The sequence below is a fragment of the Lampris incognitus genome, chromosome 5 (assembly GCF_029633865.1).
Source record: "Lampris incognitus isolate fLamInc1 chromosome 5, fLamInc1.hap2, whole genome shotgun sequence".
Lineage (NCBI taxonomy): Eukaryota > Metazoa > Chordata > Actinopteri > Lampriformes > Lampridae > Lampris > Lampris incognitus.
In genome coordinates, this window is record NC_079215.1 from 25,568,868 (window position 1) to 25,596,840 (window position 27,973).

A 27,973-nucleotide genomic window follows, 5' to 3' on the forward strand; every position below is an offset into this window, starting at 1 on the left:
TTGTGCTGTCCTCTGAAGGGAGTAGTACACACCGGTGTAGGAAATCTTCAATTTCTTAGCAATTTCTCGCATGGAATAGCCTTCATTTCTAAGAACAAGAATAGATTGTCGAGTTTCAGAGGAAAGTTCTCTTTTTCTGGCCATTTTGAGCGTTTAATTGACCCCACAAATGTGATGCTCCAGAAACTCAATCTGCTCAAAGGAAGGTCAGTTTTGTAGCTTCTGTAACGAGCTAAACTGTTTTCAGATGTGTGAACATGATTGCACAAGGGTTTTCTAATCATCAATTAGCCTTCTGAGCCAATGAGCAAACACCTTGTACCATTAGAACACTGGAGTGATAGTTGCTTGAAATGGGCCTCTATACACCTATGTAGATATTGCACCAAAAACCAGACATTTGCAGCTAGAATAGTCATTTACCACATTAGAAAATGTATAGAGTGTATTTCTTTAAAGTTAAGACTAGTTTAAAGTTATCTTCATTGAAAAGTACAGTGCTTTTCCTTCAAAGATATGGACATTTCAATGTGACCCCAAACTTTTGAACGGTAGTGTATATATATATAAATATATATAAATATATATATCTATATATATATATATATATATGTGTGTGTGTGTGTGTGTGTGTATATGTATATATATATGTGTGTATGTATGTATGTATGTATATATGTATGTGTATATATATGTGTGTGTGTATGTATGTGTATGTATGTATATATATATGTGTGTGTGTGTGTATGTATATATATATATGTATATATATGTGTGTGTATATATATGTATATACGTGTATATAGTAGATAATAGATATACTTCACATAAAAAAGTTTCATTACAGCATTTTAGATTCCAAATAAACAAAGAATGTCATAACTGAAAGAGAGAATCATACCCCATGTTTAAACATTTCCTATTCGACATGCACGTTTCAGTTACGTCGCTGAATTGATAAGTGAGGATTTATTGTAGGGACATACAACTGTTGTCCCAGTCGGTGTTTCGACAGCTCTGCTGTTATCTCCTAATTCCCACAAGCCTACCGTATTTCATCACTAAGTGGGCGGAGTATAAAACGTCACGACTTGAATTTGATGGACGGCAAACTACAGCAAATCCTGTGTCTGTCCGTTTTTTTACTGAGCCAATCAGAAACGGATATTTACTATTTACGGAAGTGTTGCAGTCGTTAGTGCCGATACAATTTTAGACAGCGTATGCCTAAATTTGTCGATTTTATCGGTTTTATTTGTAAAAACTTACCAAGTTGTGCTATTCGTACATAATTTTACAAAAGTATACTAGCTAGTGTTTTTTAAATACTGCTCTTGTGCTGTTTTATACAAGTATTATCCACATGTACGTAAATCGCAGATTGATATATTTTCAGATGACTTGGATTGTAGTTCATCTCGTTCGCTTACGATATGTTTAATACCCCCAAACAAATGAAGCTGGGATGTGCTGGGAAGACACGAGTAGGTTTGTGGCTTGGCAACGTAAAGACTGTTTAGTAAAATATGAGTTTTTTCGAACACGACGTTGATATTGGTCCTCGGAAGCGCCTCCGCATGGAGGAAAACCACGAGGAAATGCCTTTGGGAGGGGCGAAGGCAAAGGGGAAAGTCGTGGATGTGGTAGGTCGAAACACGATTTAAATATGATTTTTCATATCAACATAATGATGTTGGTTTGTCCCACAGTGTAAAACAGCCTTGTTCACTTGTTATTCCTCCCCGGCCAAATAATTTTTGAGAGATCATTCATTTCTATGTTTTTTTTGGTTGGACTTTTAACTCAAACTGAGTGCTGATTGACTTTGTCCTCTATCCCCAGTCTATAGTCATGCCAGTGTACAACGCATCCAGCTGGCTGGATGAGTGTCTGCAGGCCATATTGCACCAAGACTTCACTGGTTCCATGGAACTGTCTGTTTATGACGATGGTAGCACTGTAAGTTTGTGTGCACACACGTATATTTTTACTTAAACACCATAAAATTTTATGTGATCAAGTTTGTCTTGAGTTCAATTTTAGTTTGTATATTAATGTTTATGTATTTATGTCTGTGTCTATTTGTGTGGATGCATATGTGTGGACGTATCTCCCTCAGGATGACTCCAGGAGGGTAGTGGAGGGTTGGAGAGAGAAGATGGAAAGGAGGGGCATTTCCATGGTGATCTCTGGCCATAAATCCATCCAACCAAGAGGGGGTGAGTAGGCTATTCTGTTATGAAGTATTTGGTTATTTTACCAGGGTGAAATCCAAAACCAGAGGTTCTTCATCTTAAATATTACCTATGCCATTATTTGTAATTCAACTCTTAGTAATGGTTGGGTTGGTTATTAATGATCAATAAATGATTGTTAATAATTACACAATCTTAGTTGTACACATTGCCATTGTAACTCTAGTTAATGATCACGGCAATTTATATGTGAAACCCATCGTTGTTTTCAGCCGTTATGCCAGTATATTGTTTATAAAGGTGGGGAAACCTGCAGTCAGTTGAGACTGAGACTGAAGAGGTCACTTAGAAGAGTGAAAAAACATTTGTGTCCAGATGAACTGATTCACCATTCTGTGATTTCCTTACCTGGATTATTGAGCATGCATAAAGACATTTTGACTCATTTCAGTAAAGATTACCGAGCAAATGGCACGTAAAATGGCAGACTACAGGAACCACCTGAGATTCAGCCTCAGGTGCAGACAGCGTGGGATTACACCTAGAACCTGCAGATGAAATCTTCGGTCAAGGGCCACTGAGCTATCAAGATCCTCCAGAAGGAATAGAGCCAGCTGTTAAATGAATTGGTGAGACGAACTAATTTTACCATCGACGTTTTGAAAGCCCAAGAGGAGCAGAGCCAACAGAGACTCACATCGTGTCTAGATGGGACCACTTTCCAACATGTGATTGAGTTAACGGTGAAGGTTTGTCTAACACAAAATGGAAAGTCGAAAACCAGGCAGCAAAAGAAGTTCGACCTACTTGTGTCACGCCAGAGACATCGCCAGACAATGGAAAGCGCCCTCAATGGAAGACAGAGAGATGGATGCCAAACACACATGCCAACGATGTGGACAAGTAGCTGATGAATCTGTCCGACAGACAACTCAAACAAGCAGAGAAAGACATCCTTGCTCAGGGGCTGAATTTTGCTATCACGCTGAGGCAAATCCCGCTAGTGGAACTGATTACAGCCACAGAATCGGCAATCCATAAAATCATCATCACAGAACCAGAAGCGAAAGCGGAGCAACTGCAGACCAAAGTTTCAGCCTGCCTCAGCAAATGCGAAGGCATCACCACCCAACATCAGCAGAGATGAGAGGAAAGCTCTCATTACTCTTAGTAAGTCAAATCAAAAATCAAATCAATTTTATTTGTATAGCCTGAGGCAAATTTTTAATTTGTGATTTGTATATCACAAATTACAAATTTGCCTCAGTGGGCCTAACAGCAACACAACATCCTGTCCTTAGACAATACCAATAATAAGGACATAACATCATCATCCTTCCAGCGGACAAAGGTAGATGCACTGTTGTATTAAACCAGACAGACTATCATGAGAAAGTTATGACATTACTCAGCGACATGACCTGAGCCTATGAAATGAGATCCAGGCAGTGGTTACAAGAAAAAGGTGATAGATTGTCTGAAGCTGTTAGAACGGAACAGGACAATGCTATTGACAGAATCTTGTACCATAGATTACCATAGAGGAAGCTACACCTAGTCTGTATGGTTTACCTAAGATACATAAACAGGATGTGCTATTACAGCCTATTGTTTGTGTGATTAACTCAGTGACCTATAACATCTCTAAGTTTCTGGCATCTATTCTTAACCCATGGGTAGGCAGTAATGAACATCACATTCAAAACACTATGGATTTTATGGCTAAGGTGAGGGACATCATTATGGAGGGGGCTAAAACAATGGTCTTACGAAAGAAGAAGGAAAGAAGAAAGCCACTTTATTATTTCATTGTAGGTTACACTGAAATTTGTTTTTCTGCATTTAACCCATCCTATTGTATAGCAGCAGTGGGCAGCTGCAGTGCTCGGAGACCAACTCCAATTTTTTCCTATTGCCTTGGTCAGGGGTACAGACAGGATGGAGTATTAACCCTAACATGCATGTCATTTTGATGGTGGGAGGAAACCGGAGCACCCAGAGAAAACCCACACAGACACAGGGAGAATATGCAAACTTGACACAGAAAGGACCTGGGATAGGCTGGGGTTCAAACCCAGGACCTTCTTGCTATGAGGCAACAGTGCTAACCACTGGGCCACTGTCTCTCATCATGTTCGTTCCTGTTGATTAAGCAGTGGAGGTGGTCTGTATGAAGTTACAAAACGACCCCACCCTTAGCAATAGGACCACCCTTAACACTGACCAAGTGTGTCTGCTCCTAAAGCTTTGTCTTCAGTCTGCGTACTTCACATACAGGGGTCAGTACCATGGGCAGAAGCATAGGTTTGTATGGGTTCCCTAGTTTCACCTATAGTGACCAACTTGAATATGGCAGAAGTGGAAAAGAGGGCTTTGATGTCCTGTCCAGGGACACCTCCTAGCCACTGATTCAGATTTGTGGATGACACCTGGGTTAAAATGAAATCTCAGGATGTACCACATTTCACTGACCACATTAACTCTGTGGACAACCACATAAAGCTCACCAGGGAGAATGTGAAAAATGACAGGTTAGCTTTCCTAGACTGAAATTGCAATTGGTGATGGGGGACATGTGATTGTTGATGTTTACCGTAAACCAACACATATCAGTACTACTACTACTTTCGGCTGCTCCCTTTAGGGATCACCACAGCGGATCATCCATTTCCATTTCTTCCTGTCTTCTGCATCTTCCTCTGTCACACAAGCCTCCTGCATGTCTCCCCTCACCACATCCAGAAACCTCCTCTTTGGCCTTCCTCTTTTCCTCTTCCCTGGCAGCTCCATATTCAGCATCCTTCTCCCAATATACCCAGCATCTCTCCTCCACACATGTCCAAGCCATCTCAATCTTGCCTCTCTTGCTTTGTCTCTAAACCATCCAACTTGAGTGGCCCCTCGAATCTAATCGTTCCTAATCCTGTCCTTCTTCGTCACTCCCAATGAAAATGAAAATCTTAGCATCTTCAACTCTGCCACCTCCAGCTCTGCCTCCTGTCTTTTCGTCAGTGCCACTGTCTCCAAACCATATAACATAGCTGGTCTCACAACCATCTTGTGAACCTTCCCTTTAACTCTTGCTGGTACCCTTCTATCGCAAATCACTCCTGACGCTCTTCTCCACCCACTCCACCCTGCCTGCACTCTCTTCTTCACCTCTCTTCTGCACTCCCCGTTACTTTGGACAGTTGACTCCAAGTATTTAAACTCACATGCCTTCATCACCTCCACTCCTTGCATCCTCACCATTCCACTGTCCTCCCTGTCATTCACACATTCCGTCTTGCTCCTACTGACTTTCATTCCTCCTCTCTCCAGTGCATACCTCCACCTCTCTAGGCTCTCCTCAACCTGCACCCTACTCTCGCTACAGATCACAATGTCATCCGCAAACATCATGGTCCACGGAGACTCCTGCCTGATCTCGTCCGTCAACCTGTCCATCACCATTGCATACTGATCAGTACATAAAGTTTTATTCTCATCATCCACTGGAGCACAAACTAGGAGTCATCAGGACACCCTACCACCGAGCTGACAACATCCCCACTGACACGGTGGCTGGGAAAGGGGAGAAATCCCATATTCCTAACTGGGCGTCTGTCAAAGCCAGAAAGAGGCCCAAACAGTTCACCAGCCAATCGAAGAGAAGAGAAGGACAACAGCTGCGTGAGCGTAAACCAGTGGTGATTACATATGTGGCGGGAGTGTCATAACAATTGAGACATGTATTTTCTGAACACTGTGTCTCAGTTGCTTTCAAACCCCAAAACATGCTGCGCCAGAAATTGGTGCACCCCAAGGATCCGGTCCCACGGCACAAACAGAGCAATATAGTGTACGCTGTTAAGTGCCAGGAGGATTGCCGTGACTTGTACATTGGGGAAACCAAACAGACACTGGCCAAGAGGATGGCACAACACAGAAGAACTAACACGTCAGGCCAGGACTCCACAGTCTACACCCATCTACAGGCCAGTGGCCACTCTTTCAAGGATGAGGATGTGCACATCCTTGATAGGGAGGAAGGCTGGTTTGAATGGGGAGTCAGAGGCCATCTATGTGAAGAGGGAACCACCATCCCTGAACCAAGGGGGGGCTGAGAGTACATCTGTCACCATCTTACAATGCTGTGACTGCAACTACTCCCCAATCCTCTGTTAATTGTACATATTTCCATTGAATATTCACGGCAATTTGCATATGAACCCAATCGTTGTTCTCGGTCGTTATGCTACTGTATTGTTTGTAAGGGTGGGGATACCTGCAGTCAGTTGAGACTGAAGAAGTCACTCAGATGAGTGATGAAATGTTTCTCAATAAAAGTTGTGTCCTGATGAACTGATTCAACGTTCTGTGATTTTCTTACCTGGATTATTGAGTATGCATAAAGACACCACAGACTGTTTTGTTACTGGACCTCAAGCTCACTTGTACAGTGCATTTTACAATGCTGTTTTTTTTTTTTTACATTTTACAATACAGATGTACCCCCCCCCCCCCGCGTTCAGGGATGGTCGTTCCCTTTTCACGTAGATGGCCTCTTTGACTCCCCGTTCAAACCATCGTTCCTCCCTATCAAGGATGTATGTACTTCGCATATGAAATCGATTGTTTTCGGTCATTATGTGGTTAGTTAGCATTATTTGGTCATTATGCCACTGTGTCGTTTATAAGAATGGGGATACCTGCAGTCAATTTAGACTGAAGAGGTCACTTCGATGAGTGATGAAACATTTCTGTGAGGGTGTCCGGGTAGCATAGCGGTCTATTCCGTTCCCTACCAACATGGGGATCGCCGGTTCGAATCCCCGTGTTACCTCCGGCTTGGTCGGGTGTTCCTACAGACACAATTGGCTGTGTCTGCGGGTGGGAAGTCGGATGTGGGTATGTGTCCTGGTTACTGCACTAGCGCCTCCTCTGGTCGGTCAGGGAGCGTGTTCGGGGGGGAGGGGGAACTGGGGGGAATAGCGTGATCCTCCCACGCGTTACGTCCCCTTGAAACGCCTCACTGTCATTTTTTTCTCCCCAATTGTATCTGGCCAATTACCCCACACTTCCGAGCCATCCCGGACACTGCTCCACCGCCTCTGCCAATCCGGAGGGCTGCAGACTACCACATGCCTCCTCCGATAAATGTGGAATCACCAGCTGCTTCTTTTCACCTGACAGTGAGGAGTTTTGCCAGGGGGACGTAGCGCGTGGGAGGATCACGCTATTCCCCCCAGTTCCCCCTCCTCCTGAACAGGTTCCCTGACCGATCAGAGGAGGTGCTAGTGTAGCAACCAGGACACATATCCAGATCTGGCTTCCCACCCACTGACACGACCAATTGTGTCTGTAGGGACGCCTGATCAAGCCAGAGGTAACATGGGGATTCGTTCCAGCAATCCCCGTGTTGATAGGCAACGGAATAGACCGCCACGCTACCTGGACACCCAAGCTGTTACATTTCTGATTGATAAATTGTCATTTATTAGTAATGTCACTACCTGATTTGCTTTGCTATCTGTGTTTTGGGCATGCGCTTGAAAATGTGTTCTATATTTATTAAAAGACAAGCTTTAACGCATTGATTTAAGAGAAATTTCAGCAAGAGTAGACACAAATACATGCACACACACTGATTTCCTATTTCTTTCAGTGGGCTTTGCCAAGAACAAGGCCATATCTCAGAGTTCTGGACGATACCTGTGTTTTCAAGATGCGGTAGGCATGACTGTGTGCATGTTTTTTTTCTTCTTGTCATTGTGCGTGTCTCTTGCATATTATGTTTGTATCTACGTATGCGGGTATGGACTGATTATGAGACAATGGGCCCTTGGACACAGATGTCTAAAAGCCCCCTTCCTCCTCCAGCACAGGTATGCGCCATTAAAATCAATAGCACATTAACAACCTCTCATCCACAATTATAAAATCATTTAAAGTCGTCTTTAACATTAACAAACACATAGAATAAAATAAAAAACATTCACAGCAAACTGTTATTGACAAGAATGACCAAGTCCTTCAATTCTGCAGCAAGAAATGAAAACTGAACAGTGACTTCCTGCAAAGTATCTGGCTTAGAGCCCCCTGACCTGGTTGCTTCTTTATAAACTTTGAAAGTACAGATAGAATAATTTTTTTTGACATAACATCATTAACAGCCAAGTAGAAGTCTATTTTCTATCCTCTGGATCGGATGTTTGACTGTTTTGTGCTCGCTATTTCTGTGTGTGCCTTTCCTCTATAACTTATAATAAATCCTTCTGTTGAACTCACTACTTCCTTCTTCTCTGCCATTCAGAAAAGTTTGTCCTGCCGCTTCCCACGTCACTATTAGCATGAATAGTCTCAGATCAGACAACTGAAAAAAACTCAACAGAATAGTCTCAGATCTTCTTCTGTGTCTCACTTTCCTTTTTGCCCCATCTCCTTGTTTTTAATCTTTTGTCCTTTCATCTCAGTAGATAATAATTCATCTTAATGCAGAATTCTTTGGCAATTATATGGCCTGACATTAGTTATATTTGTTCCTTTCAGGATGATGTTATGTTGCCCCTGAGAGTTCATCTGCAGTATAAGATGTCTGTCCTCCACCCAAGATCTGTAAGTTCTCAATTAGTCACTGTTTTCTCGTCCTGGTGTGTTCTCGTCTTCTGTCCTCTTCCTTTCTCGTGTTCTCCATCCATCAGACCAACCTTTCCTCACATTCCAGTGTGTGTGTGTGTGTGTGTGTGGGTGGGTGTTTTTGTGGAGTATGCATGTCTGCATGTGTGTTTTCCTGCAGACCAATGGTATGTGAACATACAAAGTTTTTTTTCCTTTTTCAAATGTTCAGAAAAACCAAAGGTTTCTCTTTAATCAAAACTCCCAACAATCCACATCTTGTTTCTGCGGGCACGCCTGCCTTAGTGTTTGTTAATTCAGCATGCAGAGCACAGAGAGTATCCGGTGTTGACGCTCTCTGCTGCGTGCCAGGTCAGAGGTTAAAGGTTATGTATGTGGGAGGTGAGAGAGATGGGCTTGAGACAGCAGGCTTGCTGCTCTGCACAAACAACCTGCCCCTCTCCAGAGGACAAAGGGGACTGGAGCACACCGATTAATTCACAGCCTTTAATTGTGCAGACTAACATTTCGACACTACTGTGTCTTTTTCAGAGTCGAAGTGGACAAAGACATGAGGCAAACAACATATATAGTCAACCTAGACCAGCTGAACAATTGTCACTGGGTAATTGTTTGAACAGGGTTTCCAATCTATTGGACTATATAATATAATATATGAATCTCTTGGATAATGAATCCGATGGTGGGAGTTGCCCTAGTCAGTGTTCAAGTGCCACACCCCCTAACGCCATGTCAGAAACAAAAGATCATGGACCGCTCTTCAAGTTACAAAGATAAAAGCACAAGGAGTACAAGTACAAACATCCGTCAAGTGTGACAAATTAGAGGAAACATGACAAATTCAGCTCTTCATTTATGACAAAGGGCTCCACTGTATTCAGAGCGTGAATCCAATACGCTGCTCTGCAGAGCAGTGAGTTGGTGATGTCATCACCTCTAACTAAGAGAGGGAGAGATTTTTTTTTCTATTCCCCACAACTTTAATGATGCTGCAGAGCCGTGGTTTGCCTATGCATAATGTCGAGCAATACCATAATCCATGTTTCGTGTATGTATTGCAGTCTTATGTTTGGATATGTGAATCTTTAAAGGTCTTTTAGTTAGTCCGACCTAAACCAGACCACAGGCGCATTTCAGCATATGGACAATACGTGTGCTGCTGCAGTTAATGAAGGATTTAATGGAGTATTTTTTGCCAGTAAGTGGATGTGTGAAGTACCTGGTGTCTGATGAGTTAGAACATTGTGCACAGGGGCCAGAATGGAAAAAAAACTGTAGGTTGCATTAGACAGCCAGGAGACAGTATTAGGTGGTTTTCTAGTGTTTGTCTTAATGGCGATCAGGGGAGGCACAGAGCTGATGTTATTTAGAGATGGGTCACTTTTGAGGACATTCCCATGTTTAAAGTGATACGACATCAAAATCTGAAAATTCCTATTGATAGGCTATGTTCCGAGTTGGAATGTGACCACGGAGAAATTCAGTGGCCATCTACGGCCACTCGGGAGAGATCTGTGATTGACTGTAGATGGTGTCCAATGACAAATTGTGCCGGTGGATACGTAGATGCCAGTCAATCTGCATATAGGGTGTGTCTGCAGCGAGATGCTATAAAACCATGGAGAAGCCGTTCTTTCACCCCCTCCTGCTAGCTACTTGGCTCGAGTTTGTGCTATTTTGCTGAGACTTTATTATCGATCTTGCTATGACGTATTGCTATCTATCTATCTATCTATCTATCTATCTATCTATCTATCTATCTATCTATCTATCTATCTATCTATCTATCTATCTATCTATCTATTTATCTAAATATTTATCATCTATCTATCCAACAGTTATTTGTATCATCGAACATATTATTCGCCAAGTTGTATTGTACTGCCGTGCCGTAGGCCTACCACCATTTTTTTCTACGGCACGTGACGAGCGGTACCAAGCCCCACCCACGCGAACACCCAGGAAGACAGTAGCCAATAGCATTGAATTCATAAAACGACACCTATTTTTGGTTATGATTCAAACTCCCAATGTTAAAAAATGTGTTCATAAAGGGCATGTCAGTCTCTCTTTAAAGATAATGTTTTCAATCCGGCACGCTTGCGCAGTGGTTAGCACGGTCGCCTCACAGCAAGAAGGTCCTGGGTTCGAACCCCGGGGTTGTCTAACCTTGAGGGTCATCCCAGGTCATCCTCTGTGTGGGGTTTGCTTGTTCTCCCCGTGGGTTTCCTCCGGGTGCTCCGGTTTCCTCCCACAGTCCAAAGACATGTAGGTCAGGTGAATCGACCATACTAGATTGTCCCTAGGTGTGAATGTGTGTGTGTCGGCCTTATGGACTGGCGGCCTGTCCAGCATGTCTCCCCGCCTGCTGCCCAATGACCACTGGGATAGGCTCCAGCATCCCGCGACCCCATTTGGGATAAGTGGCTTGGATAATGGATGGATGGATGGACAATATGTGTGCTGCTGCAGTTAATGAAGGATTTAATGGAGTATTTTTTGCCAGTATATGGATGTGTGAAGTACCTGGTGTCGGATGAGTTAGAACATTGTGCACAGTGGCCAGAAAGGAAAAAACCTGTAGGTTGATTAGACATCCAGGAGACAGTATTAGGTGGTTTTCTAGTGTCAGAATGAACCAGTTTGTCTCAGATTGCGGCAACATTTAAAGGCAAGCAGGGGAGGCACAGAGCAGATGTTATTTAGAGACGGGTTACTTCTGAGGACATTGCAATGTTTAAAGATAATATTTTTGACTCTACCTGCCAGAGGATGGTATTCAGTAGAGAAAGTGATCCGTGAGGAAGTAGTGGTAGCTCTAGTTTTCTTTGCTAACAGGGATTCCCTCTCTGTATGTAGGGCCCAATGATAGGCCGAAGAGGTGTAGTGTAATCCTTATGCTGAAAACGCTCTTTCATTTCAACAGATGCCCCTCTCTGTTGTAGGTTTATTTATATGTAAGTTCTGGGTGAAAATTTAGTCTACAGTTTTGTTTTGTTTTTTCTTTTTATTCCTGTAAAGCATCTCAATTTTCACTACTTGCCCTTCTGTAGCATGTTTTTTTTTCAATTAACTTCCATTCAGTAGCACTATGACTCCATTTCATAGGACAAAAAGTCCATCAAGGGGCATTAATATAGACAAATGTGCTGATTAGGTGAGCAGGGAGGATGTAATGACACCTGTTTTTCACTGCCGATACTAATTTCAAGTCCCTAAACTAAGCGTTGGGTAGTACTGATCAGATCTGTTATATTAACTAAAAAAATACATATTAAAGTGTTCAGCAAACTACTTAGTTTGAGGTCACTGAGAACAAATTATGAATGAAATGTCTGAAATGTGCTATATAAATAACAATCGATCGATCGATCGATCGATTGGTTGATTGGTTGATTGATTGGTTGGTTGGTTGGTTGGTTGGTTGATTAATTGAAATGGGTTGAGATGTAGTCTATTTTTCTCATTAAGAATATATGTAGAAAAAGAAGGATGTCATGCCATTTTGATTTCTGACATATTACATGTTGCCCTTGTTACTGTATTTATGTAGAAGCAATAACAAAGGGGAGGTGTCAAGTAGCATCACAGTGGTGGATGCTTTTGAAAAGTTGGAACAGTGAAAGAGATTAACATTGGGAATTCCTGACAGCTGATTGGCTGTATGGTGCGACGGATACCGGAGGGGTCTACTGAGCGCTACACCCGCTGGATCAACGAAATCACTCAGGACCAGCTCATCAGCCAGGTGGGCTAATTTCTGTGTATGTTTGTGTTGCTGGGGGTGGGTGGAGGTCATGTGCCAGGCAGTAATCGGGTCAGATAGAAACAGGATATGTACCTGTGGCCCACAGTTTCCACGGAAGTGCACTCGTGGTTTGGACAAGGAGCACAACAGGAGCCCAAATTCACCCATGACCTTGTTTTCCAGCACAGTCAAATCAGAGGAAGCAGGCCACACTGTCTGCAAACCAATGGGGTTAGAGGATGGTGGAAACTATTGATTGTGGAAACCCTAATTTTATGGATACAGTCTAGACAAAAAGTACTACAAATTCACCGTACAACCATTTTTGTGTTGACTTTTCATATAGTGTATTTCTTTATTCTTAGCTAAGTAGTGCTTCTATGAAGCGTAAATACAGTAATCATTACTGTAATGCTACATAGTCCTTGTTACTTAGGTGGTATGTAGTACTTTGGGCTTTATGAAATATCTTCTCATGCCACTTATCTAGGAAATAATAAAACCTGTTAAAAAACAAATGCATGCATTGAAAGCTATGCTGTAATATAAAACCCACTGGAAATATTTCTGGTTAGCTGACGTTACTGTTCTGTTGGATCGGCTGCAAAAAAACACGCTTTAAAAGGGATACAATCCAACCTGCAGATGACCTCTATCTCGCTCTGTCTTTTTTTTTTACCTCCCCTCTTTTATTTGTACCCTTTTTCTCTTAAGCAGTCGCTCTTTCTATCATTCTCCCTTAACAAATACACACACAGGCACATACACACAAGGGTGTGCATAACTCTTTAGCAGACATTCCCACATATTTTATATGATATTGAATTTCATGGAGAGCGAGAGTGAGATCATAGCCTCTGCAGGCTGACATACCTCTCTCCCTCTCCCTCCCCCCCTCTCTCTTGACAGTTTCTTTCTGTTGTAGTGGTAGAACCAAACTGTGCTTTGGAACAAAGGTGGTGTTTGGCGCTTGTTTAACTTTATCCCACTATTTTACCACTTTGTGTGTGTGTGCGCAGTTGAGGAGATGATCCTGTCAGGCTGAACCTTTAGTGCTCAGCTGAAGGGCGTTAGATATGGTCATCTATAACATTCCCTTATCCTAGTGGCTGCACATGAACACTTCAGTGTCTTTCCATTTCTGTCTCTCTTTCACTCTCTCTCTCTCTGTCTCTCTCCGTCTCTATTTTTCTCTCTCCTGTCTCTCTCTATTTCTTGCTCCCTCTCTTTCCCTCTCTCTCTCTCTTACTCTCTCTCTCACTTTGTCTCTCTCACCCCCGCTATGTCCCCTGACTTCCCAGAATCTTCTCAGTTACTCAAGCTATTGGCAATGGCTGACAAAGGCAAAATGTTGCAATATTACATATCTGAAGACAGAGGAGGCATAGGTGGATACACTTCAGTTCTCACACACACACACACATGCACACCAGTAGATTTTGTCCAGCTGTTGCCCAGGCTGTATCCAGATGTTTCTCTCCATTTCCTCATCTATGGTGCTAATCAGTTATGCAGTGATACACGTCAACAATCCCCACCTACACACATACACATACCACCCATGCAAACCCCATCCATAGGGCACACAAAAACATACTATAAGATATACACTGATACTTACAAACACACACATACAGAGGTGTGAGACTAAGGTGTAGTTGAAATGTAAAAATACAAACATCTGCTTGAATTTCAAAATAGTAGTGTTATGGAGGCAAAATAAGAATGCCAAAACACAGCAGGAGAGATTGGAACGGAGAAGCAGGAGCAAGGAACACTGCTTCTGCCCCTGGATACTGAAATAAAGAGGGTTTAGGGTTGTATACAGGGAGAGGGAGAGAAAAGCAAGAGAGGGTCCTGAGCTTTACTCTGTCAGTTGGAGGGAGTCCAGAATAAACTCATTAGTCAAACAGCATGTGTGAATGGAGGGAGGAGGTGTATAGCCCTCCTTCCTGACACACTTTAGGGAGCGCCCACTGTAACGTGCGTTAATGATGATAGTGCATATGAGCACACCATTGCACTGCACAGGCGCTGGCAGGTAATTTATGTCCACATGACTGTTTGATGGGATAGCCCAGAGCGGGGTGGGACATCAGCCACTTGGTAAACATTGATAAAAAGTTGGCCTCAGACATTAGGTTGTTTGGTCTGTCCGCCACTTAAGCAGGTAAGCAAATAATTGGTCGGTTTTAAATTCATAAGTCACTGCGATCAATGCAGATATCATTTGGTTTCCTGCTCAAGAGCTTGTCTACAGACCCTTTTATGACCTACGTCACGCCTAGTATGCGCGCGCATTTTGGCAGCAAAAGAGGCAACTTCTCCATCTCCAATCAATGCAGAGTGCAGGAGGATTTTTGATCGACTGATATTTACATTTTTAAAATGTCATCTTGTTGTGTTGTGGGTTGCCAGAACAGGTCTAGCAAAACTAAAGGTATTAATTTCTACCTCAGTCCATCGGGGAAAAGACCGTTCAAAAAATCCATTTTCTCACATCATCCACCCATTCCCTTACTGAATATGGATCGGAGAGTCGGGTGCCATCACTTAAAGTTAATTTGCTGAGGTAGCATTGGCGATCTTTCGGATTAAGCAACTGTAGATACGACCGTATTTCCTCCATTTTTTGCTGCCAAAATGCGCGCGCATACTAAATCACGTGATCACTGTTTACCAATTGTAAAAGGGTCTATAACCTCAAGGCTGTGTGTGGATTTGCGCTAGACGGCAGCTGTGTGTGTGTGTGTGTGTGTGTGTGTGTGTGTGTGTGTGTGTGTGTGTAGGCATGTGCTTTAGTGCAGGCACATGCACATTCATGCGTGAGAGAGAGATCACAGTGAGATGAGTTGGGGATGAGTTTGATTACAGGATGTTGTGCCTCTCTAAGTGGCAATTGTATTGACTTGTGTTTTTCAGTTGTTTCCCCTTCTAACACCAAAATACTCACATAGTATCATTTCAAAATGGCTTGTAATGTTGCAGTAATTTTACATGTGTTGCTGCTCAGCCTTTCTGTCACTGAACCTACACCTCAGAACATAATATAGAATCAAAGGGCTGTAAGCCAAATCCTAAAAAGAATAAAAAATAAAAAATCTGGAACAGAGTGGAAAAATGAATATGATGATTTCTAGGACATTGAACACACTGACCTTGGGAGAGATGGGGAGGATTCTCCAATTAAACCCAAATGACGAAGAATTTGGTCGCCTCACAGCAGTGGCACAGTGGTTAGCGCGGTTGCCTCACAACAGGAAGGTCCTGGGTTCGAACCCCGTGGTAGCCAACCTTGGAGGTCACCCCAGGTCATCCTCTGTGTGGAGTTTGCATGTTCTCCTCGTGTCTGCGTGGGTTTACTCCCCCAGTCAAAAAACATGTAGGTCAGGTGAATCGACCATACTAAATTGTCCCTAGGGGTGTGTGTGTGTGTGTGTGTGTGTGTGTGTGTGTGTGTGTGTGTGTGTGTGTGTGTGTGTGTGTGTGTGTGTGTGTGTGTGTGTGTGTGATGGCCTGGCAGCCTGTCCAGGGTGTCTCCCCGCCTATCGCCCAGTGACTGCTGGGACAGGCTCCATCCCCGCGACCCAAGTTCAGATAAGCGGTTTGGATAATGGATGGATGGATATTTTGGGATGTGAAATGTTTGGGATTTACATAAAAATAGTATGGAAATGTTTTGTCATTCAGTCCAAATGAAACGTTGACCGTTTTATACATTTGTTAACCCATTGTCATTCATAAATTTGAGTTGTTGTGGAAAATGAGAATGATTCTCAGTGACTATATGTTTGTTTCTTTATTCTTCACTGTACACTTGTCTTAGGTATACACCTCTCATGGACCCACAGTGATCATGCCAAGTTGGTTCTGCTCCAGACACTGGTTTGACAGGGTCGGATCTTTTGATGAGGGAGGCAAGGTAAGAGCTCCGCCCCCACCATCTCTGTCTTTGTCCATTCCCCGAGTATTTCCATTCGTCTATTTGTCCATCAGTCTGTCTGTAAGGCATGCTGTTCACAGAACCTTTAGCCATCAAACTATAGTGACTTTTATCAGTCATCATCCAGCTGTTCCCTACCCATTAGTCTGTTCAGTCACTTGTCAGCCTGTCTGGTACTCCTGTCTATTCATCCATCTGGCCATTCATCCCTCTCTCCAACTCTCCTTCCATTCTCCCTGTCCAGCCATTCAACATGTTCCAACCGTAATAGTCTTATTCTTTACCCCCCCCCCACTCCACCCCTGACACACATACACACACACGGAACACTTATTCCTTGATCATACATATTAAATCAAAATCCCCAACCTATTTTCATCCTTCCATTACTCTGTCTCACTCACCAGGGAGTCCCTGAGGATTTGCTCTTCTTCTACCAGAGTCTTCGTCAGGGAGGGGGCGTAGCCAGGGTAGACCAGTGCCTGCTGGTCTACCGTTACCATGAAAAAGCTGCCACACATTCTGTACTCGAGTAAGTCTGACCCTGAGCCCCTTAATCCCCCCAGCCCCTGCCCGCTACCCACCTACCAGCACGCACACACACACCAACACCTACAAATACACACAAACACGCTCAGCTGCCAAATGGCTCCTTGGGATTCCTCAAGACCCTTCTCTCTCTCTCTTTTACTCGACACACTCCCTTCTCCCTCATACATAGACACACAGAGGCTCCTCTCTCTCTCCTGCTTGGTTCTCTCTCTCTCTCTCTCTCTCTCTCTCTCTCTCTCTCTCTCACTCACACACACAGACTAGACTGAACCAGTGGCTCCCATTCAGTCCTCAGGTGGTTTTCTACTCTGCCACATAGATAAATACGTTCACCTGTTGTGCCAGGTCTAAAAACTCCCCGATTGGATGTCAGGGAGGGATACTGGACACGACAGGTGAACGTAATTAAATACCCAGCAGAACAGAAGACCAGCAGTACTGCATAGAAAACCACTGAACTAGACTAGACTAAGAATACACAAATTATCTGTGCTTTCCTAGTCTAAATAAAATTCGGTCTGTGTGTGTGTGTGTGTGTGTGTGTGTGTGGGCAGTTGAAGGATGAGTTGTGGGGGGTCATGGGTGCGACACACAGCGCACATGCAACGGAAAGCCTGTGTCTGTAAATACACCAAAGGAGAAGACCTCTCCTTCCTTCCCCTGCCTTACGCCTCCCTCCCTCTCTCCCCCTCTCATCCCTTCTTTCCTGTTATCGGTCCTTCCTCCCCCCATCTGTCGACCGCTCATATATCTGCCTTTTACCCTTTCCTCTACTGCTCCACCTCCTCTCTCTCTCGGTTTATCTATCATCTACCTATATTTGGAAGCCAATGTCAAGCTCACCTTGTCTGCTTTTTCACTCTCCATCGAGTCACTCTGTCCCATTCAGTCTACCTCTTCTGATCATTGAAATCAAACCATCAATACAAACACACACACACACACACACACACACACACACACACACACACACACACAATTATCAAGGGCCTGACTTTGAGGGGAGAAGAATAGGTCTTGGGAAGTAAAATGGTGCCAGAGACCAACTGAGAAGAGGACCTTTTTAGCAAGACAGGCAGTATGTGTGTACATATTCCTGTGTGGAGGTTTACTCGCTTGCTCAACAGTGTGTTAGAAAACAGGAAAGAGGCTTAAGCACATGTGTATGTGGAAGTTGTGTATAGTTGTAGTTCAGCTCCCTCATTATTGCCATAGTCAAGAATCAAAGCCTGGCAAACCAACTGGACCACCCGTGCTTTCGGATGGTGGTGGTTTAGGAATTGTTTTGGTACAAGAGGCCCCATGGATCTGAAGATGAGAGAGGAGTAGATCCAGCTAATGTGTCCACATGATTACTGTGTGTGTGTGCGCGCGCGTACGTGCATTTGTAAGAACATCTGTACATATGTGTGCTTGTGTACTACATTTCATTTTAGGCCATGTTGTAAGGCAGCGTTCCCCAATTAGCTTTTCCCAAGGGTCAAATCATGTCATGCATGCCAAGCCAAGGGCCAAAACATCCGGGGGGGTCCATTGCGCCAGCAAAAGTTGTTTTATGTGCAGATGTTGTTCCTGCTATTACGATTATTATCATTATCATTTTTATTATTGTTAAACTTTGAGGATGGTTGGTAGTGTGAATGGGAAACATGAACCAGCAGGCAGGAATTGATGTTCAGAATAAAAAAATATTTATTCAGATCGGCCACAAAGAAAAACATTTCAACCACTTTATCTTATGCAGAAAAAAAGATTGTGGAAAGTTCCTCTCAATCTACAAAACACTGAACCTCGCTATTGTCCTGGAGAGGGAAAAACAGAACAGCCGTTTGCCGTCTTCACACACTTTTTATACCCTGACACCTGCTGTCTGTGGCCAATCAGGGAGGGCCTCTGTAACGAATACCAACTGGACACAGGTGGCATCAATATTCCCTCAATTGGTGCTCCTTTGTGCTAAAGCCATTTCAGAGGGGCAGTACACGTCTTAAAGGTCAGGCAGGTCAGAGAATTAAAGTCCCCCTATAGCAGAAACCTGAATGAGAGAAGACTAAGAGCAAGCATATCACCAACATTACCAGATACATGAATGTTGAGCAGATGAGCAAGAGGAATGTGCACCTTCCTCTCAGCATACATAACATATATTGGAAATGGAGGGAGGAGGCTCCATGACAATTATTATTATTAGTAGTAGTAGTAGTAGTAGTAGTAGTAGTAGTAGTAGTAGTAATTTAGGCCTGGGACTTAAAGCCTGTGTTGAGGGTCATGCATGGGGGGAAAAAACACTCTTGAAACAAAATAAGTCCAAAACCAACCATTTAATTATAGATGAATGGACAAAAATAAATGGGTGTTCATTCACCAATCAGTGAGAGAAGTGAGAACGATGGGATGAAGCAATCCTTATGATGTCAGACCTGTCATGGCAAGCCTGAGGCACTGGCCAAGGTGTGCATTGGAGAGTCTGTTTCTTTCCTGGTTCTTGATTGAGTTTATTGAAGAAAATGATGACTCACATATATACGTGGAGGAGGAAATTGTGAGCAGGAGTATTGCAATAGCTCTCATGTTTTTGAATCGAGCTTTGGGAACCATGTTGATCCAAAAGTCCCTCACCCCAACGTCCTTGTGTTGTGCCTTGAGCAAATCAGATGTTCCTATCTCCAAGACCTCCATCTGAAGAGTTGCCTCATCTATGGAAGGTACCAGCCTTTTGGCCTCTGCAGTCCACTGGCCGTCAGCCAAAATGGAGAATGGCTGTCTTTAGCAGAGGAGGATGTCACCTGAGAATTTAGGGGAGCTTTCAAATCGTTCCTTGAACTTTTCTGCCGGGCTTGTCATGAAATCCTTCATTGCTGGATCCTCCCGCATTTCGTTCTTCTCGCAATGCTCCTGCAGATGTGGGAAGTGCAACTTTCTCCCATGAATGTTTCTCCAAAAGGTTCAGATTTGACCAGAAAGCTTTAACCGCCTTGTACATGTCTGCAACAGTGTGGTTCTTGTCTTATAATTGCAGATTAAAGTGATTTAAATGAGACATGATGTCACACAAAAAATAACATATGCCATCACCTTGTTGTCACTTAAAAACCTCTGATATTCTTGGGCTTTTTGGCTCTGCAGTCCAGATAAAAATGACACAAGCTCATTGCACAGGTTGCACACCCTCTCCAACACACGGCCTTTGCTCAGCCAGCGACCATCATTATGCAGCAAAAGATCCTTGTGTTCCGCTGACATTTCCTTCAGCAATGCTCTGAAAAGGCGATGTTGCAGACTAGAACTCTCGCGAATGAAATTTACCAGTCTCGTCACAGTATCCATCACCTCTTTAATTTCCCCACACAGTTTAGTGCACAACACTGATTTGTGAATAATGCAATTAAATGCTAAGAGTTCTGGGTTAACAGTGGCAAGCCTGCTTACCAAGCCCTTGTGTTTCCCACCATTGACAGAGCCCCATCGGTGACAATGGACACAAGTTTGCTCACATCCAAGCCATTCTTCTCAAAGAAATGTATTAATTCATTAAAGATCATTTCTCCAGTTGTACAGCCAGGCAGAGGAAGCAAACAAAGCAGCGCTTCCCGAAAGGTCTTCCCATCAAAAAACCTTGTGAACACAGATGTTTGCAAGATTTTTTGATGGGAAGACCTTTAGTTACTTTTCCATATCGGTTTGGTCACAGGACAAGTCTGTGGCTTGTGATATGGCTTCTGCTTTCTTCAAATCAGTGAGTAGATTGGAAAAACACTCCTCCACTAAAAGTTCTACTCTTCTTGTTGCCGTGTTAGCTGACAGTGGCACCTGCTTTAATAGCTCCACAACCGTGTTCTTGTTTTTTTCATCATGACTTAAAACTTCTCCAACAATGTCAATTGTACACATTTTACACATTTTTAGTATCAGCAAATGGCTTCTTAGCTTTAGCAAGGTTCTATGAAACATGCAACGATGCAGCTGTTGCACTCTCTTGTGCCGATGTTGATTTACAGATGGTAGGAATTGAGTGCTTGTATGATATCATATTTGCTATTCTTGGTTTGCGGCGATCTGATTTTGTAGGGTAGTTGGCATTAAAACTGGCAGCATGCATAATGTTGAAGTGCCACTTGAGATTATCTGCTTTGCAGATTGCTATGGTCTGTATGCAGATCAAGCATGTCGGTTTGGCATTGATGTGGTCCGGTAAAATAAAACAAAACTGATCAGTCCAGTCAGATTTGAACTGACGGTTTTCCTGGTCAACTTTCCGCTTTTTTCACGTAGACCATGTTCTTAGTTTAGGACAGTTATTGATTAACTGTGACTTAGCTGGTGAGTGGCTCTGTCTTGTCAAGGACCGAAGTCTATGTGCGCTCTACGGCATAGGTCAAGTGTACGGTGTGGGGTGAGGTCAAAATAAAGTAGAGCAGCACGCACGCACTTTATTTCACATGTTGCACACTTTATTTCACATGTTATGACAGGTACGTTAGTGCCAATGGGTCGGCGCGGGCCAGACGTCCGGCCCGCAGGCCACTTACTGGGGTTCAGGATTGTAAGGCCTCTTTCAGGCAAAATGAAAGACAGACAAATGAGTGTTATTTTTGACACTGTCTTCAAGCAAATGGTGCACCTCAGCATGTCTGTGTCTCTCCACCACCTGAATCTACTGGTACATCTGATATTTCTACTGATATACTGACATTTCATTTCCAGGGAAACGATTTGGAACCTGCGTGTGGATTTTCTTCAGGAGCGAGTTCTCTGTCGGTGGGAGAGCTTCACCATCTGGAATGCAGGGAAACAGGGGCGGAAGCTCTACAGAAGCCTAAGCCCGGCCAATCAAAAGAAGGTATGCAGCACTCCCCAGCCAGTCAAATTCAAAATGTGAACCAGCTTTCAGCAGTTTTTATGCTCTCAATCTGGCCAAAATCGCAATATGTGTATCTTTGCCTGTATTGACCTCCAGTCCAATACATTTATCAGGTCAAGGCGTTTTGTGATGTAGATGAGAACAAGATCAGGAAAGGCTTCTACACATATGAGGAATCCAAGGTGAGAATATCTATTCCCACTTCTGACTAAAACCCAAGTGCTTGTATCTTCTATGAATTAGCCTGTTGCCAGCTAACCAAAGAGTTGCTGCCCTCAGCTTGCCCTCACTTAACAACATGAGTAGGGCTGCAAGCCCTCAGTACACTGAGATTTCGACCATCTTAGCACTGTCTCAGACAAATTTTTCAAGATGCAGACAAATATTTCATTGTGAACAATGGTAAGCTGTCTTGGGGTGTTCAGTGTGGCAGTGCACACAACAGAGTGACAGGGACAGTCACAGGCTCCAACGAAGTTTTAGCAGTGTCAGAAAATTTGGGCTTTGTTCGTGTAGCGTGACAAGGGACATACCTATAAAAACTGCAACTCTGACATCATCCTTGTGAGGGACCGAGAGGAGAATGGTAGAAAATAGCAATCGTGATTAACAGAGTATACAGCTACTTTTAAACGAAAGCACCACAGTATTCTGTCTGTCTCTCTCTGTCTCTGTCTCTGTCTCTCTCTCTCTCTCTCTGTGTTTTGTGTACTGCTGCCAGGGAATGAATTGAAGTCATCCTCTATTCTAAAATACCTATGTGCAGACTCACAGAAAGTTGAATCAGTTCATTTGGATGCAATGTTTATTGAGAGAGAAACGTTTCATCACTCATCTAAGTGACCTCTTCAGTCTCAACTGGCTGCAGGTATCCCCACCCTCATAACCAATACAGTTGCATAACAACTGAAAACGATCGATTTCATATACAAATTGCCATGACCATTAACCAGAGTTTCAATGGCCATGTGTACTGTTCACAGAGGATTTGGGAATGTTTGCAATCGCAGCATTGTAAGATGGCAACAGATGTACTCTTAGCCCCCCCAAAACCCCCAAAGTTTAGGGATGGTCATTCCCTTTTCAAATAGATGGCCTCTTTGACTCCCCGTTCAAATCAGCTTTCCTCCCTATCAAGAATGTATGTACTTTGCATATGAAACCAATCGTTTTCGGTTTATTATGCCACTGTATTGTTTATAAGGGTGGGGATAACTGCAGTCAGTTTAGACTAAAGAAGTCATATAGATGAGTGATGAAACGTTTCTCTCTCAATAAACGGGTCCAGATGAAGTGAACTTTCTGTGATTTTTCTTACATGGATTTTTGAGCATTCATAAAGACACTATGTGCAGACTGTTTAGTTAAAAATGGCTGGAGATATGGGGACGTCCAGGTAGCGTAGTGGTCTATTTTGTTGCCTACCAACACAGGGATTGCCTGTTCGAATCCCCGTGTTACCTTCAGCTTGGTCAGGCATCCCTACAGACACAATTGGCCGTATCTGTGGGTGGGAAGCCAGATGTGGGTATATGTCCTGGTTGCTGCCTAGCGCTCCCTCTGGTCAATTGGGGCACCTGTTCAGGGGGGAGGGGGAACTGTGGAGAATAGCGTTATCCTCCCACGTGCTACGTCTCCCTGGCGAAACCCCTCACTGTCAGGTGAAAAGAAGCGACTGGCAACTCCACATGCATCGGAGGAGGCATGTGGTAGTCTGCAGCCCTCCTCGGATTGGCGAGGGGGTGGAGCAGCAACCGGGACAGCTTGGAAAATAGGGTAATGGCCAAGTACATTTAGGGAGAAAAAAAAGGGGGTGGCTGGAGATATTACTGTACCTCAAGCTCACTTTGGAGAATTGCCAAACCATGTTAACTCTTCTTTGTGGGTTTTTTGAGGCAAAAATTTTCATCATTAATGCAACTGCATGTTTTTTCGCAAGACCATTTTGAATGTCCCCAAAACCAGGTCTAATTTCACCTGCAGTGACAGTCTTACCATAGCTAAGGTAGATTGTATCACCACTGTTCACACAATATGGCAGTAGACTCACTTCAACTCACACATTGTGACAAGGGGATATATCAAGATTTTTACTTTTTCCGCATCCTGTAATGAGACATACAGTAAAAGTACAAGATTGCCAAAATTGCACAGTGTTTTGGAGCCTTAACTTTAAAGCCAGGACTAGAATTGACTATGTTGCTCTGGGCCATGTGACCATTTTATACCAAAGATTCTTTCGCTGTAAGCCGTAATTGGATGATATGCGGCAGTTGCCATTTGCATCTCTCTGTCTGACTTTGGTCTAACCCTTTCCTTTCTCTTTATGTCTCTCTTTGTCTCTTTACGTCTTTCTCTCTCAGGAAAAACCAAAGCCCAAGATACCAGTTCTACACTACAAAGAAGCCTCCTCTCCCTTCATCGTATGTGTTAAACTGGTAAGGAGTGCATGTGTTGTCTGTTTGCATGTGTGCGTGCACGTGTGTGAGTGTGTGCATGCTTTTCCTGGTCGTCCGTCCCTCAGGTCTATAATCGTAGCTAATGACATAATGATTGAGGGCGTGTGCCAGGCACAGGACGGACAAACACACACACACACACACACAATGTAAGCAGGGAGGAAATGGGTAGAGACAGCAGTCTGATCTTTGACCATTTGAAGCTTGTACTAACTTCTGGTGTTGTAACAAGATTGCATTTGTGCCATAAGAAACAAGCTCGTTTTCGTTTTAAGTGCTATGTCCTTGCAACACAACTTTTTTTTCTAACAAAGTGAAGCCACATTTTCTTATTAAATGCTTAATCCGTTATTTCTATTTACTTCTTTCTTCATATACAATCATGCATAACACACACATAAACCTTAAGCTGTTCAGGCAGACTAGCAGCTAATTGGGTATTTATCACCGGGCGAGATTCAGTCATCAAATGCAGGGTAAACCTGCCAACGGGGGATCATAATTGGTCAATTATGGGGAAAGTGGGAGCAGTAATTATCCAGTCAGAGGAGGAGACCTGGATTCAATCATTCTGTCTCTCTTGTTCTAACACACACACACACACACACACACACAATTAACTTTAAATCTAATCATACAAGTGACTCAAATTCAGCCAGATGTCAAATAATTCTGACCTAACAAATACAAAGTTCATAAAAACCTTGCACATTTCTCTATGTTAAACAACTTAAAAGACAAGGCTGAATATAAAACCTTTTTGTCTTTAGTCCACGGCCCAATGAGGGAACACGGGTAGCGATCTTGTTCAAAGAGACAAACTGTGTAGCTTGGCATGACTGATAGGAAAAATGATTCATGATCGACTGATAACCATCTGTCAAGCTACTGATGGTGAGGGGAAATGTAATTGTGCAATCAAGCAATTTTTCGCTCCCTCATTTTTCTCTTTTTGACCTGTCTGTCAGGACATGACAGGAGGCGTGCTGGAGGAGAACCTCCATGCTTTGCAGCTGAGAGAAGGAGTGGACTACTACCATTTCAACTGACTGAGGAATAAAGACGGCAGGACTGTTGTAACTTAAAAAAAAATACCTGAGAGGGTGAGAAAGTAGTTAATTTCTCGGGCTCTGAGGAACTAGGCGAGAGACCGTGATAAGGTGACACCCTGGAATACGCTGAAGAACAACGCTAACTTGGGGGAAGAGGAAAAGGGACGATCATTTATTGTACATCATTTTCATATGTCACTATTTGCAGTAAATCTTAGATTTTTCTTTCTTATTATTTCTTTTTTTATTTTCCCCCTTTTTCTCCCCAATTGTATCTGGCCAATTACCCCACTCTTCTGAGCCATCCTGGTCGCTGCTCCACCCCCTCTGCCGATCCGAGGAGGACTGCGGACTACCACATGTCTCCTCCGATACATGTGGAGTCACCAGCCGCTTCTTTTCACCTGACAGTGAGGAGTTTCACCAGGGGGACATAGCACATGGGAGGATCACGCTGTTCCCCCCAGTTCCCCCTCCCCCCTGAACAGGCACCCTGACTGACCAGAGGAGGCACAAGTGCAGCGACCAGGACACATGCCCATATCCGGCTTCCCACCTGCAGACACGACCAATTGTGTCTGTAGGGACGCCCGACCAAGCAAGAATAACATGGGGATTCAAACCAGCAATTCCAGTGTTGGTATGCAACGGAATAGACCGCCACGCCACCCAGACACCCATCTTGAATTTTTCTTATGAATGGGGTGATGAGGTCACCAGAGGAAGACCTGCCAGTAGAAGAAGAAAAAGAAAAGAAAATTGTGATTAAAGAGTTGAGAAAACTTGACAGTTAAAGATTGGTTAAAACAAGATATCAAGTAATTCTTCCAAAACTGCAATAATGAGTAACCAGGGATTATCTTTCATTACTGTATTCAGTGTTTGAGTAAAAATATGCTTGTTGTTGAAATACAGTATTTCCTGTAACAACAGATAAGCACTGCCAATATTCATCACTGACGGCCTGCCCCTTGGAATTCTCTCTACCAGGTGCACTAGATTTTTTTTCTGTCATCAACGTCACCTTATTTCAAAGTTCAAGACTTTCATGTTAATAGATTCAATTTGTACTTGCCTCCGTCGCTGGGTGGGAGGTTTTATGATGTTGGAAGCCTTACAGCACTCTCCTAAGTAGCCTTTTCTGTTGCACTGAGGTAAAATCACACACATCTGTGCCAAACCCACAAGGTAGCACACTGTGCAAATCTTTTTGTTTTTTTCTCTTTCGAAATCTTAAGAACAATGATCTCTTTTAGAGTTTAGATAACTCTGTTTCGATATGTAAACATGCAAACACACACACACGCACACATATATACACACACTGGTCTTACTTTACCACACAGATTCTGGAGATATCAAAGGTAAACAGATCTTCCCCACAAATGACCCCTCTGCCTTCCTGGGTCAGAGAGACAGTCTGCCTCATTGCAAACCTGACCACAAGAAAAAATATCAACAGTAAAACACTTGATGGGATTTTCTTCTTATTTTTTTTTTATGATATATTTTTTCTGAGTATGTTTTGAAAACGGAAACACAGTGGCACATTGGTGTGGATGTAGAAAGTTTGATTCATAATCATCCCGCTGTGTTGGAAGCGAGGATTAAACTGACGGAGTTGAAAACATCAGTCGGGGGTGGTGGACAGGACTGGTTGGATGGAGTTCAGCCTGAGGTGAGAGGAGGAAAGCCCCAGACCGAGCCTCTCTCATGTACTCCCGCACCCTCCTGCAGTCCAGTCCCCGGGCTGAGAAAAGTATCACTGTCTACTTAGCACCTAGCCTCCACCTGGTCCCTCTTCCCTAGCTTTACTTCTGTGACACACACACACGAAAAATTTCTCTACCCTTGTCATGTATTTGTTTTGGGGATTTTTTTTTCTCAGAATTTAAGTCTTCAGACTTGATTTTTTTTCCTGTTATTTCCTCCCTATTCCTTACCACATGCTTGCTCTTAAATAGGGTACTAATACAGATACCATACTTTTGTGTCTTGATGCATGCTCAATAATCCAGGTAAGAAAATCAAAGAAGGTTGAATCAGTTCATCTGGATAACCCAATGAACTGATTCAACCTTCTCTGACATACTTTTGTGACTTTTGCCTCAAAAGCACTCCTTGTTTCACCATCGCTGCTGCTGTTGAAATGAAATTTTCAAATATCTGAATGCAGTCCTGTGAATCCCAGAGGTTATTGTAGGGCCACCAATGAAGCCGTATTGGTGGCCCTACAATACAGGCCCTACAATGGCTGTTGCCATTAATAAACTATTTGTTGTGCATCCATCCTTTTGAAAACCAGTCTATTTGAGTGTGGACGTCCATCCTTTTTTTTTTTAAATTTCATCCTGTTTGGTCTGAGGACCTACCGCTTGCAGATTACAAGACAGCACGTGTGGATTTGCCTCAAATCTCAGGAGGTGTTAAAAGGCATTAACACTGACAGCGTTGGAGGCCCCATTCTTACTGGGGCCTTTGTGCCTCGCCACGATGCACTACTGTGCTTGATGAATGTTTGTTATAAATGATATACATGTTAAAT

General features: G+C 43.3%; 1 protein-coding gene across 3 annotated transcripts; it reads left to right on the forward strand.

Annotated features, from left to right (window-relative positions):
* Positions 1 to 1,321: 1,321 nt before the first annotated feature.
* Positions 1,322 to 27,892, forward strand: b3gntl1 (UDP-GlcNAc:betaGal beta-1,3-N-acetylglucosaminyltransferase-like 1). Of its 3 annotated transcripts, XM_056280406.1 has the most exons (12): positions 1,322 to 1,643; positions 1,843 to 1,959; positions 2,120 to 2,219; positions 7,843 to 7,907; positions 8,727 to 8,792; positions 12,466 to 12,561; positions 16,388 to 16,483; positions 16,912 to 17,036; positions 21,761 to 21,896; positions 22,031 to 22,099; positions 24,281 to 24,355; positions 25,345 to 27,892. In XM_056280406.1, exons 1-12 carry the CDS (start codon positions 1,527 to 1,529, stop codon positions 25,423 to 25,425), a joined length of 1,143 nt encoding a protein of 380 aa, XP_056136381.1. In that variant the 5' UTR covers positions 1,322 to 1,526; the 3' UTR covers positions 25,426 to 27,892. The 3 variants fall into 3 exon arrangements, with proteins under 3 accessions (XP_056136381.1, XP_056136383.1, XP_056136382.1); XM_056280408.1 differs by lacking the exons at positions 1,322 to 1,643; positions 1,843 to 1,959; positions 2,120 to 2,219 and adding an exon at positions 6,714 to 6,784 and having other exon boundaries at positions 12,367 to 12,561; XM_056280407.1 differs by lacking the exons at positions 1,322 to 1,643; positions 1,843 to 1,959; positions 2,120 to 2,219 and adding an exon at positions 6,714 to 6,784.
* Positions 27,893 to 27,973: the final 81 nt, after the last annotated feature.